Source organism: Galleria mellonella, unplaced genomic scaffold, assembly GCF_026898425.1.
Source record: "Galleria mellonella isolate WM207_F2 unplaced genomic scaffold, CSIRO_AGI_GalMel_v1 utg213, whole genome shotgun sequence".
Taxonomy (NCBI): domain Eukaryota; kingdom Metazoa; phylum Arthropoda; class Insecta; order Lepidoptera; family Pyralidae; genus Galleria; species Galleria mellonella.
This window is the reverse complement of record NW_026442039.1, coordinates 2,535,118-2,550,097: the sequence shown is the minus strand read 5'-3', so window position 1 is coordinate 2,550,097 and position 14,980 is coordinate 2,535,118. Positions and strand designations below refer to the sequence as shown.

Here is a 14,980-nt window from a genome sequence, read left to right as displayed (position 1 = left end):
TGGAAAAGTCCAAATAGCAGTACCAAAAATCGTAAGAGCAGAAGTCCAAAAAGACAGAGCATAAAAACTTTGTTCAAAAACATCTACTTAAATTAAACTATAATTTTATTATATCGCAAAAAAATAGACACAAAAGCGCATTTATGAATTCATTAATACATAACCAGTTGAAACTGTAAACGATATAAATAACTTGACTAAAGCGATTACGGCAGCTGCTGATGAATTGGGAAAAGTAGTAAAGTCGAAAAAGTCTATCCTGACGAAAGAAACTATGACGATCCTACAAATAAACGTAAGGAAATCATTAATCTATTGAACTTATTAAAAATGGAGGTCAAGTTGCTCTAAAAGAACTTCAACAGCTATTTAATGAAGTACTGGTACAAGGAGTGATACCTAATATGTGGAAAAATATGATAATTAAGTTCATATTGAGGGGTGACAAAACAAAACCAGCTAAAAGTAGGCTTATGCACCTATATACTATTTACAAAAGTATTAACAAACGGAGTCGCTATAAGATGGGATGATATCCAACCAGTGAAACAGGCGGGCTTTAGAAAAGGATTCTCTACAATTGATCATATATTTTGCATGAGACAGTTAATCGAGAAAAGCATTAAATACAGCCAGGAGTTCTGTTTAGCCTTAGTACATTACGAAAAGGCATTTGACACAGTCGAACACTGGGCAGTATTTAACGCACTACAAAGATGTTCATTAGATACCAGATATGTAGAAACCCCTTAAGAAATCTACAGGAGTGTTACTCTCCAGATACCTGTGTCCGGCAAGATAATACAATATCGTCAAAATTATTCACTGCGACCCTGGAGAATGTCCCCAAACTTATAGACTTAATACTGGTGCAAATATAAATGGAGAACTGCTGTAACACCTCCGCTTTGCTGATAACATAATCTTCTTTTTAAATTACCTGAAGAAATTACTGCTATGTTTGAAGAATTAAACTCTGCATCACTTACCATCGGCCTAAAAATTAACACCAGTAAGACAAAGTTTATGCGTCGAAATATTATTATCAAAGATATTCAACACGACTGTAATATAGAAATTATTACAGATTATATGTATTTATGCCAAAATGTGACACTCGAAGGAGACGGACATATGAGGGTGATTGAGAGAAGGATTCAGCTCGGATAGCCAGCTTTTAACAAACTCCCTAAAATACTAGTAGTTTCCAGTTTCAACTGAAGATGGGCAGGCCACATGAGCAGACGTGAAGATGGACTTTGGAGCCGTAAGATTGCAGAGTGGAGACCAAGAATTAGCCAGGGAAAGTGGAGAGACAATCAATGCGCTGAGCCGATGATATAAGTAGAACGGTGGGCAGGATCTGGATGCGGATGTTGAAGGATCATGTCATTGGCAGAATCATGAAAAAGCTTATACCCAATCCGAGTGAACTCGGGCTGAAAGATATAGAAACTTTTTAAAACTATCATAATGTTGAATAGATATTTAAATTGTGTTAATATCAAAGAGTAGTTCTACCGAACCAAATGACTAGATAAAGATGAATGTAATGAATAAATCGAATATGTCGGTGGTCAGTAGGCGACAAGCGTTCGTGGATGGAGTCGCCGGGTGCAGGCGTGGGCTCGGGTCCTCCGATGGTGCCGCGGCGGACGGCACGTGCGGAGCCCGAAGACCGCCGCAGCGACGACGCTCGCGACTCGGGCGTGTGCGTCGACACGCACGCTTACACCAACGCGGACGAACATCGACACCACCACAACGGTGAGAGCTCCTATCGTTTATCGTTCATTCTATTGTGTATACTTTTAATAGTATATGGTTTAATAAAGGCGTTCGTGCAACAATTTTTTTAGGTAAATACACAATTACTCGTTTCTATTACTATTTAGAGGGAGAAAGTGTGTGTATGCTTTATTTACACCACACATTTTACATTAATACCTATATAAATGCAACAAAGAGGCCTTATTGTTGAAATAAATGCATTATGCATTTTTTATAACAACAAACAAATTTGCTCCATTAAAAAGTCATCGTCTTCCTGCCCTTATACCACATATTTATTTGGGATCAGCATAATACGTCTTCATATTCCATGTGTCTTTATTTGCAAACATTTTCGCATTTATGCCCATTCTGACCATATCATTTTGCACACAGTCCATTGCAAACATTTTATAATTATATTATACTAGCTTTTACTCACGACTTCGTTTACGTGACCAGGATATATTTGCTTACCTTTTTATCTCCACTACATATAGTACGTGTATACAAAATGTCAAAATAATTAGTTAAACGATTAATACGTTATAAAGTAATAAACAAATTAACAAATTCATTTTCACATTTACAATATTAGTAAGGATTTTATATGTATTTAGGGTACGTTTTCTACATAGCCAATTTCAACACTTTAATCTTATTTTTTTGAATTTATTTGAAACTTTTTAAATAATAATTACTTTTATAATATTGTTAGGATCAGTAGTCCACTAAAAATAGATCTGAACGATTTGCAGGGAAGATCCACTAAATGTGGTGCTAAAAATAGAATAGTAATTGATATAACTAGATGTATTACCCTAAAATATTTTTATACTGTTGTCATTCCTATTTAAGAGATACATTCTTGTCGATGGAGCTTTTGCCAATCACTGCCATTTTCAGCGAGTCTCTTTCATCATTATCATCATCCTTTTCAGCCTTTAAATCTCCACTGCTGAATACAACCCTCTTGCCAGTAGTTGTCAAGTTTGACAGGTGCATTAGCAACCGCAGTCAGGCTTTAGAGATGTTTTAAGAGTGATGCTGCTGCCCAACCCTCGCCCTTCCTTAGTCGGCTCTTATGACAGCCACGAGAAAAGAAAAGGTGGCCTATTCTATGCCGGGACAACACGACTAGAAGCAGCAAGTCTCTTTACATCTTGATACGATACGACACCAACTTTTTCCTTGGTCTATCTGGAGTAACTGTGAGCCCTGGTCTCACCCTTCCTCTCCTATCTTACCTTCTATTCTTTTATGTTATAGTCAGAAATAATCATCTCTCATCATTATCATTAATCTTAATATAAAAATATTTCTCTTACAGATCTCGATCTAGCAGTAGAGTCTTTACGCTATGAGGAGATGATCTCAATGATATCGGAGCCGCTGAGAGTGGACGAAGACGAAACTCCACCGCCAATCCCACCCAAAGGTCTCGGACACCTCAGCAGCTTCGATTCTGGACACCACGAGAACGGCGAATCGCATTGTTAATACTATAAGGTACAATTTGAATCTAGAAGTTTGACATTCGACATATTGTTATAACTGTATACAGATTACAATATGTTGTGTCTTTTTAATTATATTTTTACAGCTGTTGAATTAGATATCTCTTCCCTATTTATACTGTGTCCATGTAACATTATATAAAAGCTGAAACTTGAGTAGCAGTGCTACCACCAACGCGGAAATGGCCTTTGGATCTGCTAGTGATGTAACTAGTATTGGAGTATGCCTATAATGCAATGACATGCAGCTATATATGTCTCAATATGGTCAACTATCAATTTATGGCGTTAGTAATAAGTGGTCATTTAAATTACATTTTATTCCGTTTCATACTTGTACATCATTGTGAGTATCTATTGAGCAGTCTTCGTTAGATATAAGTTATAATAATGATTACATGCCAAACTTATCTCTAAATAATAATTATTGTATTAACTTTGGGACTGTAGTCACATATGCTTTTTTTATACAAATAATGTGTTTCTTATATAATTCATTGATTTAAAGGGAAAATAAAAATAATTATCGAGATAGTCATGAAGTATACGCGGTTTTCGACGAGCGCCTATAAAATTTAAATTGAATTCGCTCAGATTGTTTGCCTGTTATTTTTTTCTAGGCGCTGAGGTTAACATCCAAAGAATTTGTATTTCCTTATTTAATTAAATGTCAGTTTAAAGTGATTTATAAAATCAATTAATCAAAATGTATAATTTGTAAAATATTTATTTGTGTGCATGCATATCATTCCGCGAATGGAACTAACTTTAAGCGTGTATTGTGTGATCGTCATCAATGTTTTGTATTCCTTTTTTTTCTGTTATATTCCATGGGCTTTTATTTACACATTTTATTTTGAATTGTCGGGGCCATAAATCAAGTGATACATAGGACAAAATAAGCATTTATATCTCAAAACCACATAAAATAATAATTTACAACTTTTCTAAATTCTATATTTAATTCACATGACGTGCTCACATGATGTGGTAATTATACATCATAATTGATCATAATTTTGTATTAAAAAGTAAATGCATGCATATACATTCTAGCCTAGTCGATATATTTATTGATATATTAAACTACCGTAAGCATTGCTCCTAGCTTGTCTTTATTTTATAATTTTTTCCTCTAATTAATAATGAATAAAATGAAAACACAAATTTGAATCATAGCTTACCGATTTATGAATATGGATGAAGCATGAAATTTATATGTATGTGTATATATACATACATATAAAGCCCTCTATACATATGTATAGAGAGAGGGCTTTATCACTAGGTTCTTCCTAATTATTCCATAAAAAAAAAAACTAGGCTACATAAGCATTTACATAGTATTTTTTTATATTTACTAAACCAATTTAATGGAGCACAATGTGCTAAAAATAAAACATGCCCTACAAAATTATTTAAAAAAATTTTAGTTTTAGACATAGATTTTGGGAATTATTTTATTTTTTCAATCATCTAATACACCCATAGTTTATGTATTAATTTATTTTTAATCGAATTCTAAACATTTAATAGATATGAAATGGCTAAGACTATTTAGATTGTTTTGTTTATTTGTAAGTACAATTAATGCATTTTTAAATTATTTCCAGTGCGATTTATATATACCAAATTATATTTAAATTTGAAGATTTGATGGTGGAATTGAATAAAGTTACATAATGTGATTAGATAGTTTCTATTTGAAGATTTAGTACGCTTTACAATGATTTGTGATAGTTTTCATTTTAAATAATAAATTATTCCTAAACAAAAGTATTAAAATTTAAAATATGATCCTCATTACTCTTAGTGTGTCGGTGTCAGACTATCAAATTTGTTTATTATGATCATTCGGTATTTTAATGAGATTTGTTTTAAAATATTATTTTAGAAAAAATTAAAATTTAAAAAATAATTCTATTCTATTAAAAATCAGTAGCTATATTATAAAATCGATTTTTTGCAAACAAATCAGTATCTACATTAATACAGCTCAATTAACGTAAGGGTTTTTTTTTATAATAAATGTCCTTTTTTTAGCACAAGCTTCTCAGGCAGTTATTACAAGTAGATCTCTGTTTTACCTATCAATTACAGCTTTATTACATTTATTTAATATTATAATTATGGTACCACAAAGCTATTGTGAATTTTTCCATTCGAGATCCACTGAATTTTTATTTTAAAATGAATGAAAGTCTGATATAAATATTTATTACTTACTGAGCAATTTTTATATTGCTCATTTTTAAATCCCCTTATAATGTTGTTAAGGCTGAAATTACTTTTTTATGTACATTATTAGGTATTACAACAAAATGCATGGTCTATGTTCAATGCGATTGTGCATTGATGAAGGTACAGTACTCTAAATGTATCTATTAATATATATTTAAAAACTTTATTATATCTTTTAAAACTATCTTCAAACGACATGTTTGATTTTTATCACAGTTTTACGTTTCGCTTTCTTTTGAAATTACCTTTATATATATATATATATATATATATATATATATATATATATATATATATATATATATATATATATATATATATATATATATATATATATATATATATATATAATAGATATGTTATTTATATTTTTACGGACTTCCTAAAAGGTGCAATTTTTTTAGTCTAATTTAACTTTAGTGTTTTTGTCTTTTTTACATACTCTTATTACAATATTAAATGTCTTAGATTTTATATAACTTGTGTCGTCAATTGTAATTTGCTATTTCTATTATTAGACTTTTATTGCCTATTTACTATTAATAAAATATGAAATAATAATTCCCTTCTCGATTAAATTTTTATTATATTTAAAAAAAAAATTGGCGTTTAACGAGCAATACCTCCTAACATTTTTAAAATATGTAGTTGTAAATATGATTTTATCTTATGCATTTTATTAAATGTTTATCTTAAAATTTAATATTTTACTTATTCATTTCATCGTATTTCAAATAGCTTTAACATTAAGAAGTTTTGTCTTCTGTAAAATTGTGTCCATGTTAGTTAGGGGCTAGATTAGGAGATATTGACAGTTAACCGTCATTATGTAATTTCCAATAATAAGTAATGAAATATATATATTATACAATATAAACTCGATAACAAAAGGAATAAATAACTGTGGAACAATAATAGAAATGACATTTGTCCATTATATAAGCCTTTACAAGCAAATACCAATAACCAAGTGATATTTTTTTATTATAAACAAACAGTAGTTTTTTTAACTATAGCTTTAAGTAATAATCTAAGACCGGTTTCCAACGAACACTGTCTTGAAATTTTACAGCTGTTTTATCTCTATACTCATATATAATGAAATATACTTACTATGTAGTCGGTTTAAAGTTCGTATTTTACTACATATAGTTATGTTGATATTATTAGGTTAAGCTTGGCCACTATTTTATATACAATATTATAGGGCTAGTCAACTGGTGGGTCGATTTTTTTTACTTTTTTGTTCACAACTGTCCTATTTAATAAATAAATTATGTGATTTTAGTTTTCAGGCGTTTGTGAATAAAAAATTATACCTACGCTATGTAGAAATAGCAGACTGCTTATCAATAACCAGTGAAACGGGCCCTAATAGTTATACATTCTTATACTTTCATATTTAACTAAATAAAATTAGGTTTGATTATAGAAGTTGTACAAGAGTATAGGGGAATATGTCATGACGCAGGGAATTGTTTTTTTTTTTTGTTTTTTTTTTATTTGCTCATTTATTTTTGGAATATGTTATAAAATTATATTCTATGTATTATTATCTAACGTCACAATATAGTTTCGAGTTGAATTAATAACATGGAATATATTTATTTATGTTGACGGAGAACTACTAGATTATATTTATAATTTATAATTATCATTATTACAAAAGAAATGAAATAAATTTTACACTGAATATGGATTTTATTATTCATAAAATCATAATATTATATAGAGAAATAATTATAATGACTTATTTATTTTTTTATTTATAGTAAAATGAGGATTTTATTGTGATTTATTTATTTTAATTTTAATATAAATGTGAATTATTAGTTTACACTTTTTTTTAGTAAACATGCTTAAATAAAATTATTATATGATTTTTTTTTTTTTTATACAAAATGGCAGATGGTAGTTCTCAGTCGACTTAGTTTTAGGAGTATCTAGCCATACAAGTATTAAGTTACCTAGTTTGAATGGATTTGACTGATGTTATTGTAATAGTTAATATTGTACGAAGTTAATTGATGTGTCTGATAATACTGAATCCTTTGTGTTAACTTTGTATATCGTTTCTTTTAGATTATTTCACTCTATGTAATATATTTAATTGGCTTCCTTTACGATATTGCACAAATATTTACTTGTTATGTACTTATATATACATATACATAAATAAATAACACATTTGGAGTTATACGATTTTTTTAATAATAGGTCAGTGATTATTGTATTTAGAATAATATTTATATATTTATAAAGTATTTTGATTATAAATACATATAAATAATGACGTTTCATTATATGAATGATCTCTATCTCTTTTCGTTGATCTCTTTTTCATAAATGTCCAAATATAGTTCTCAATTGAAGAGTATACCTATACATAAGTATATGTTGAAACTTCAAAAAGTATTGTCCACATTTTTGTATGAATATCGGAAAGGAGGCACATTATTAATCGTACCAAAAATTTCGTAAACTATTTTTATATAAAAAAAAATATTATAGAAATTTTATTATCATTTAATTAGTCCATGTTTGTAGTGTTATTAAATTAAGGCTCAACTTGTATTTTACTCTTTGTGATTGGTCTGAACCTTGTTTCCCCTGAGCTGGGTATAAGGGTATTTTACATTACCAAATTTATAGGATACAGATATATATTGTTTTGTAGTAGCCAGTAATATTGTATATATAGACACGATTTTTTTTTATATTTTCGGTTTATTATATCAATATCTTAACTCGTTAAAAATAAATGGACTCATTTATGATCATATATATTTGATAATGTAATATGACCCTTACACGAACGATAGCTGTCGCCAAATGAAATTGTTCAGTACAAACGCGTAGTGGATATAGTAAAATGTAACTAAAATCTAACTAGAGGAGATGTGAAGCCATTTATCTAACTGTATGTAAATGGGCGAAATAAATATTTAGATGGATATGCAAGTTGTTTTAATGTAGTAATTAATAACTTGACCCGCATGAATTAGATGAAGGTTATTTATTTATTTAATACTTTATTGTATTAAATAACCAGAGGGAGACTTAGTACAAAAGTTATTTGCTTGGGCACCTCTATCCCATTCGTGTTTCTACCGTGAAGCAGTTGTGTTTGCATTTGGTTTGAAGGGTGGGATATGGCAGTGAATTTACAGGGTACAGAGGAATAACACTTGAGTCCTCAGGAATGGCAATGCATGAGGGACATTATGGGTGAAACAGTATATTCTGTTATGCCTATGGTACTGTTTATGTCTATAGGTGGCGTTTCCACTTTCCATCAGGAGGCTTCCGCAGCTTTTTTCGTCAGCTTGTTTGTTTAAAATATGACAAAGCCAATCAAATGTACAAATACGAGCATAACTCTAAAAGAGTTCTCTTCCAGCAAACCCAAAGTGGAAAGGAGTATCAATGTCAGCGAATAGGGCGGTTTACATAAAAATGGCATAATATAAAAATCGCGACCCCTTCGAATTGGTAGCCATTTCAATTTTGTTCTATAGGCGGAGACATGGTCGTATTACGTAGACCATAGATACAGTCTATGCACACATTTTGCAATCTCTCTTATTTGTTCAAAAGCTCTTTAGTTGCATCAAAATAGGTTATGTCAGCGTTACAGGAAATGAAGCCTTGTCTCAGTCTTTGTCATATATACATATATGTCAGATATCATATGTGTAATCTAGAAGTTTACCTATATATAAATTTCCGTTTAAATTTGTTCAGCCGTTCGTTCGTTTAGCAATTGGTTTGATAATTTATTCTAGTAATAAAGTAAATAAATTACTTAATTTAGAAATTTAGAAAAATTAAAGTCACCAGCAAATAAAGACATTAAAGTTTTAAAAAATGTTTGTAACTATTTTTTAAAACTTTATTTATTATTTATATACTAAATTTTGAATACAGTTTAATTAGAATTTCAGGGGTTTGATTTCTTATTCGACAGACGTCCTATACAAATTTCTTTTCATGTTTATCTTGTAGTGAACGCATGCCCACGTTTTGCCAAAGATTTTAACAATCCATTGTAACTGGGCTGTTACCCTGTGTTCTATATCGCCGATCAATTTGTAGGAAAATTGACATACAAAATAGCTTTACAAATCGCACCCCAAACGATGTTGGGCATAATATTAGATGATCATAATACTAGCTATATATGATACACATACTAATCCGCAACACATAAATAGAATGGAAATAATCTTCATTAACTTCTTTATAACCTATTTAAAATCGTAAATTTTTTATATTTCTACTGCTGAGTTCGGAATATTGTTATCTGATGAGGAGAACTGCTGAAATTCAGCCGTTAGAAGCTCAACAGTTACTCTTTTCAAATTATTATGTAGGTACAAGTAAATTTTCAATTTGTATGGATACTGTGTCTATAATTGACATTATATTCTATATATATATATAATTGGAAAATAAACAGACCAGTCCCCACGACAGCATCGTCATACTTGTGAACGGGTACTGTAACCGTTCACGAGTATGACAGTGCCAGCCACCACTGCGGTCAACCATATTTTAGAAAACTCAACGACACGGCCAATCACACTGCCTAGCAATATTGTAAAATTGTAAGTACGCAATACTTTAGTCATTAATATCGTTTAAAAGAGAAACTGAAAGTTCACTTCGCCTCTTGCGGTTACCAGAGGCGCGTCGTCATGAAGGATTATTGTATTTACCGATTGAATTTCTAAATAATAAGCACTCTTAGCCTATAATTGAAGGTAGAGAGCGCGGACACTGCCACGCCTCCAGAGCTACGCACGCTACACATGGCAGACTATGTGCAGATATCGGAATCCGAAGATTTTTCTTAACAATAATTAAGAGAACTCATAATTTTTTTTTTAATGTTTTTTTTTCTTTATGCATGAAGATGGAACTGTGCAAGTGAGTGCAATGTTTCATTATGCCAATAGTGTACATTGATGGTGCACCAATGGAGGATGAAATCGGCCTATCATAGCGAATTTACTAAGACTGTATTTTTGGAGTGCTATAATCCATATTTACAATTTATAACCATGACACGGCGCTATAGCGTATTTTCCATCACGTAAGAGAACAAAATGTATACAATTGTATGAAAAAAGAATGACAATACAATACGATACCATGTAATGATAATAAAATAAATAAAATAAAGTCTTTCTGTGTATATTTATATTGATGTTTTGTGGGTGTTTGTCTTTACTTTTTCTCAATCATTTATTATTCAAACATTTTTTTTAAAAAAAAACTTTTCATGCAATTTAGAATAGCAAACAAGCTGACGGCCCACTTAATAAAAATGGTAACGGTAAACTCCTAGTTTAGTCCTTTACTTATAACAAAGTTGAACTGTTTGTTATGAAAAAAAATATTACAGTTAATCATGAGATATATCTTGTAATCGCAATGTCATGTGTATCACAACCTATAACTTCTCAATAGCTCCGCCTCAATGGTACTCTTAATGGACGGAGAGTGTTTGACAAAAATTGACACCATAATGAGGGGGAAGCGCGTGCTGAGGCAACGAGAGCGGTGTCGCAACAAACTCATTGAAAATCATCGTAAGTGTTAACCGCGACCACATTGAAATCTGATGTTAAAGGTCTCTGGGACTTACGAATCACTGTGACCTTTTAATTAATTTCAATATCTTTTGCATTAAATCTTATCTGAAAAAAAAAATAACAAAACAAATTCTCTCTCTTCTCTATTATAAATAAAAAATAACATTACGTAAAAAGAAATAAAAATCAAATATAGAATCTGTAATATTCATACTAAATATGCCACTTGCATTAGTAAGTAATTTTTTAAATTTCGAACACCCAAAAAAAAATTATTTCTTTAGCATTAATAGCGACTGAGATATAACGATGAAATGAAACGCCTAAATAACGTTGCAATGGTCCATCATAGTGTATATTTCTTATTTCTTCATCCGTACATCATTACAAGAAGTCGTTTTATAGGTATGCCATTATAGGATGGAACCTTAAAACCACTTTATACTTCATTATATAATAAAGTATAAACCAGTTAGTAATTACAACGATTTTTGCCCTAGGTTATATATCTAGCCTATTCTTTAGACATACAGATAAGCAGATATCTACATGCGAAGAGAGTTCATACATCAATAAGACATTTACCCCATTAAAACCAACTGTGTTCATGTTGGACACTTATCCGGCGTTAATAACCTCTTATTAATTGTAAAAATGAATGGACAACATTAAGTGGAGCGTAACGTGTGAAGTTACGATCGTTGGAAACATATCTACTAGTATATAAAATGCACTGCGGTCACCTGCCTCTCTTATCTACCCGTTAATTAATAACAATTAACTTCGCAGTGTCAATAATTAAAGCGAAAATAGGTGCGATGATTGCAATCTACTAGTCGTTTAACTATTGAGACGTTACTATTTTAATATTTACTTTAAACTATGTGTTTTGCTTTATAACTTTAGTAGGTTTATTTTATTTATTTAGTGGGTAAAGTCCGCATAAATAAAGTTATAAATTTAAAATAAATTAATTTCAAAATTCTAATAATAGTTTAAAACGTGTATGACAGCCTTCTCCCCCTCCCCCCAGGACAAATAAGTTTCGCTGTGCGTTCATTTTTTAGGCGGGAATTCTTAACTCCTCTATCAGTGAATACACTTACATATATACATACTTGATTATAACAAAAAGAAAATAAACTTGTAAAAACCTATTTATTTTAAATACGTATCGACAAAGAAGGATTGTTGGTAGGAATAACTTATAATTTAAAAATAACACCAGCCATGTTTTATGTAAAAGGTACCTATTATTCTTAATCTATGGTAAATATTCAGTTAAAAAAAGAAGTGTATGACATAATTAGTTGTCACAGTAGCCGCCGTAGCATTATATCAATTAATTGTAATTAATAAAATTCTTTTTATCCGCCATAATGGCCCTCGCATTGCCAATGGAGTCCAATCCAGACACGATGAATAAATATTTGCTGAAGTTGGGTGTTTCTGATCAATGGCGTATGGTTGATGTAATTGGTTTGGAAGGCGATGCACTGGGTTGGGTACCGCGTCCTGTGCTTGCTGTTATTTTACTTTTTCCTCTGTCGGAAACCTATGAACAGCTAAGGCGTCAAGAAGAAAGCAACCTGGTGAACAAAGAAATCCCTAAAGATGTATTCCATTTGCGACAAGTTCTAAGCAACGTATGTGGTACCATTGCATTGGTCCATAGCGTAGCAAACAATATACATCGTATTGATTTGAAGGATGGATTACTGAAGAAGTATCTAAGTGAAGCCGAAGGTCTAGATGCAGCAGCTAAAGGAGCATTGCTTGAGAATTCTACTGCAATTCTTAACGCTTATAAAGAAATTGTTCATACAGAATCAGCTGTAACTGAAGATTCCAATGAGATGCCGAGCAATCATTTCGTGACCTTCATCCACAAGGACGGTACGCTCTTCGAATTAGATGGATGTAAATCTTTTCCTATAAATCATGGTCCGACGACCTCCGAGACTCTTCTAGAGGATGCTGCAAAAGTTTGTCGCGAATTCATTGCTAGAGAACCAAATAATCTTGGCTTTAACGTTGTTGCTCTCGTGTCTTCTCAGTAAATTTATTTGTCATTCTATGTTGGATATTTAATAAAATAATATTTTGCATTAATTTATTATTACGTTTTATTTTCTGCACAAATCAGCAACGGTTCGAAGAAAGTGAACGTACGAGTATATAAAACACGCAAGCCTCAGCACTACGAAAAATGATGTTCATTAATTCTCTCTTCGTTAGCGAATATCAGAAAATTCAGTTAGCGTGTGAGTAGGTAGGTACTGGACGGCTGCAACTCTTTAATTCATAATTAATCTCGTTGCATTTAACAAATCGCCTTGCGCTGTTTGCAACGGTGCACGCCTTTACGTCTCAATTAAGAAATCCGCGCGCACTCGAGACATGGCTCCTGCATTCCTCCTTTAAAATTCTCTATCTTCGGAAACTAATTAAAAATTCGCCTCGCCTCCGTAGCCGGGTGTTCAATCGGGGCGATATAACTTCATTTAAAAACGAGAGAATCTTGTCCAAGATAAGAGCTGGCCAGAAAACAACGAAGAGCAGAGCTCGCCACACGCGGCAGCGACGCGGTCATACAAAAAAGACAAACCAAAGAAAGAACTCTAAACTTTTAAATGGAACGCGAGAGAATTCACCGCGTTAACTATGTCGATACTGGGAAGGACGCGACATCGGTAAGTCACGTCACCAAATAAATGACATTGGACCTGAAATAAATATATAAATATTGTGTAAATAAAGAAAATAATGCGACGGGGACCCGAAATGCTTTAAATATTCAAATGAAGCGAGCCGAGGTGAAATACGAAGGTGCGCTCGCTCGAGTTGAGCCCAATTAAATCGGTGCCACTGAGGTTGAAATTAAAAACAAAAGGAGGATGACGGGGGTCCGGCGCACATTTTTCTCATGAGTATTATTAGCGCGATGTCAACCCACAAAAAATGGAGTTAGAGGGTTGTCGTGCCCGCGATCATTATCGATAACATCCCGCGTTTTGTATTGTTTTGATAAGTGTGATGCTGTTGAGTTCGGACGTTTTGTTGACATTTTACATTGGGATTACACATTTGATCGATATGGAGGTGAATTTGTTACGATATTCCATTCGAGCTTTTGAATACCTACCTGAACTGTATATACGAAACAATGTGTCAATCAAGCGCTGACGAGTGTTAGTAACATGAATAAATAGCTGAAAAACAAAACCTCAAACAGCATTTGGTACGGTGATTAGTCATGGAGAGGCCTGGTGAGAACAGATTTAATATTTGCCTATAAATCAATTACAGACATGTGGTGAACTCGCTTAGCGCTCTATTATAATAGATGGGTACTTACTCCTTTCTTTAACTTTGAAGATAAATTACAAGTACCTAATAGTAATGACTCCGTATACATTTTTGTACCTCGATATAACAAAAAGTATGCGTTGGATAATATCATACGTCACTATACATATTTAATCAAACATTTAATTAAGAGTTTACTTTGCAGCAAGTCTGTTGTTTACATACCATTTTATGTCGATAAGCTATAAACCTTATTTCAATTGTAATTCGCTATTAGTTCGATAGATATGTAACTAATCATCAAAATGTATATAATGCCATATGTAAGGATCATAACAAACATACAACGAAGCCGATTCTAAGACATGAGAAACATGTCATAAAACTTATCTTTTAACCTAATATTTGAATTCACGTAGTAATTGAATTCAAAAATTATCAAATTTCGCGAATATAAACAAAATTTATAATAATTTTGACTTAAATCTGTTAGAAATTTTGTTCATATTGGCCGTTAAAGATTTCGCTGTGATATCAATTTTGAAA

General features: G+C 31.6%; 2 protein-coding genes across 7 annotated transcripts in view; both read left to right on the top strand.

Annotated features, from left to right (window-relative positions):
• The window catches only part of LOC113511893 (dedicator of cytokinesis protein 3), an 85,849-nt gene extending 81,957 nt beyond the window's left edge, over window positions 1–3,892 (top strand). For 2 of the 6 annotated variants that reach the window (XM_052894570.1, XM_052894567.1), the window contains 2 exons: window positions 1,585–1,767; window positions 3,101–3,892. In XM_052894570.1, the coding sequence (XP_052750530.1) occupies window positions 1,585–1,767; window positions 3,101–3,270 (353 nt within the window). In that variant the 3' untranslated portion in view covers window positions 3,271–3,892. Of the gene's footprint in view, window positions 1–1,581; window positions 1,768–3,100 lie in introns of those variants that run through there. The other 4 variants (XM_052894568.1, XM_052894566.1, XR_008252804.1 and 1 more) reach the window with 3 other exon arrangements.
• An 8,514-nt stretch (window positions 3,893–12,406) lies between these two features.
• Window positions 12,407–13,198, top strand: LOC113511978 (ubiquitin carboxyl-terminal hydrolase-like). The gene has a single exon (XM_026895728.3). It carries the CDS (start codon window positions 12,505–12,507, stop codon window positions 13,183–13,185), a length of 681 nt encoding a protein of 226 aa, XP_026751529.1. The 5' UTR covers window positions 12,407–12,504; the 3' UTR covers window positions 13,186–13,198.
• Window positions 13,199–14,980: the final 1,782 nt, after the last annotated feature.

Bases quoted from the DNA above. Each gene is read 5' to 3' on its own strand.
- LOC113511978 (XM_026895728.3), top strand. From the start codon at position 12,505: ATGGCCCTCGCATTGCCAATGGAGTCCAATCCAGACACGATGAATAAA.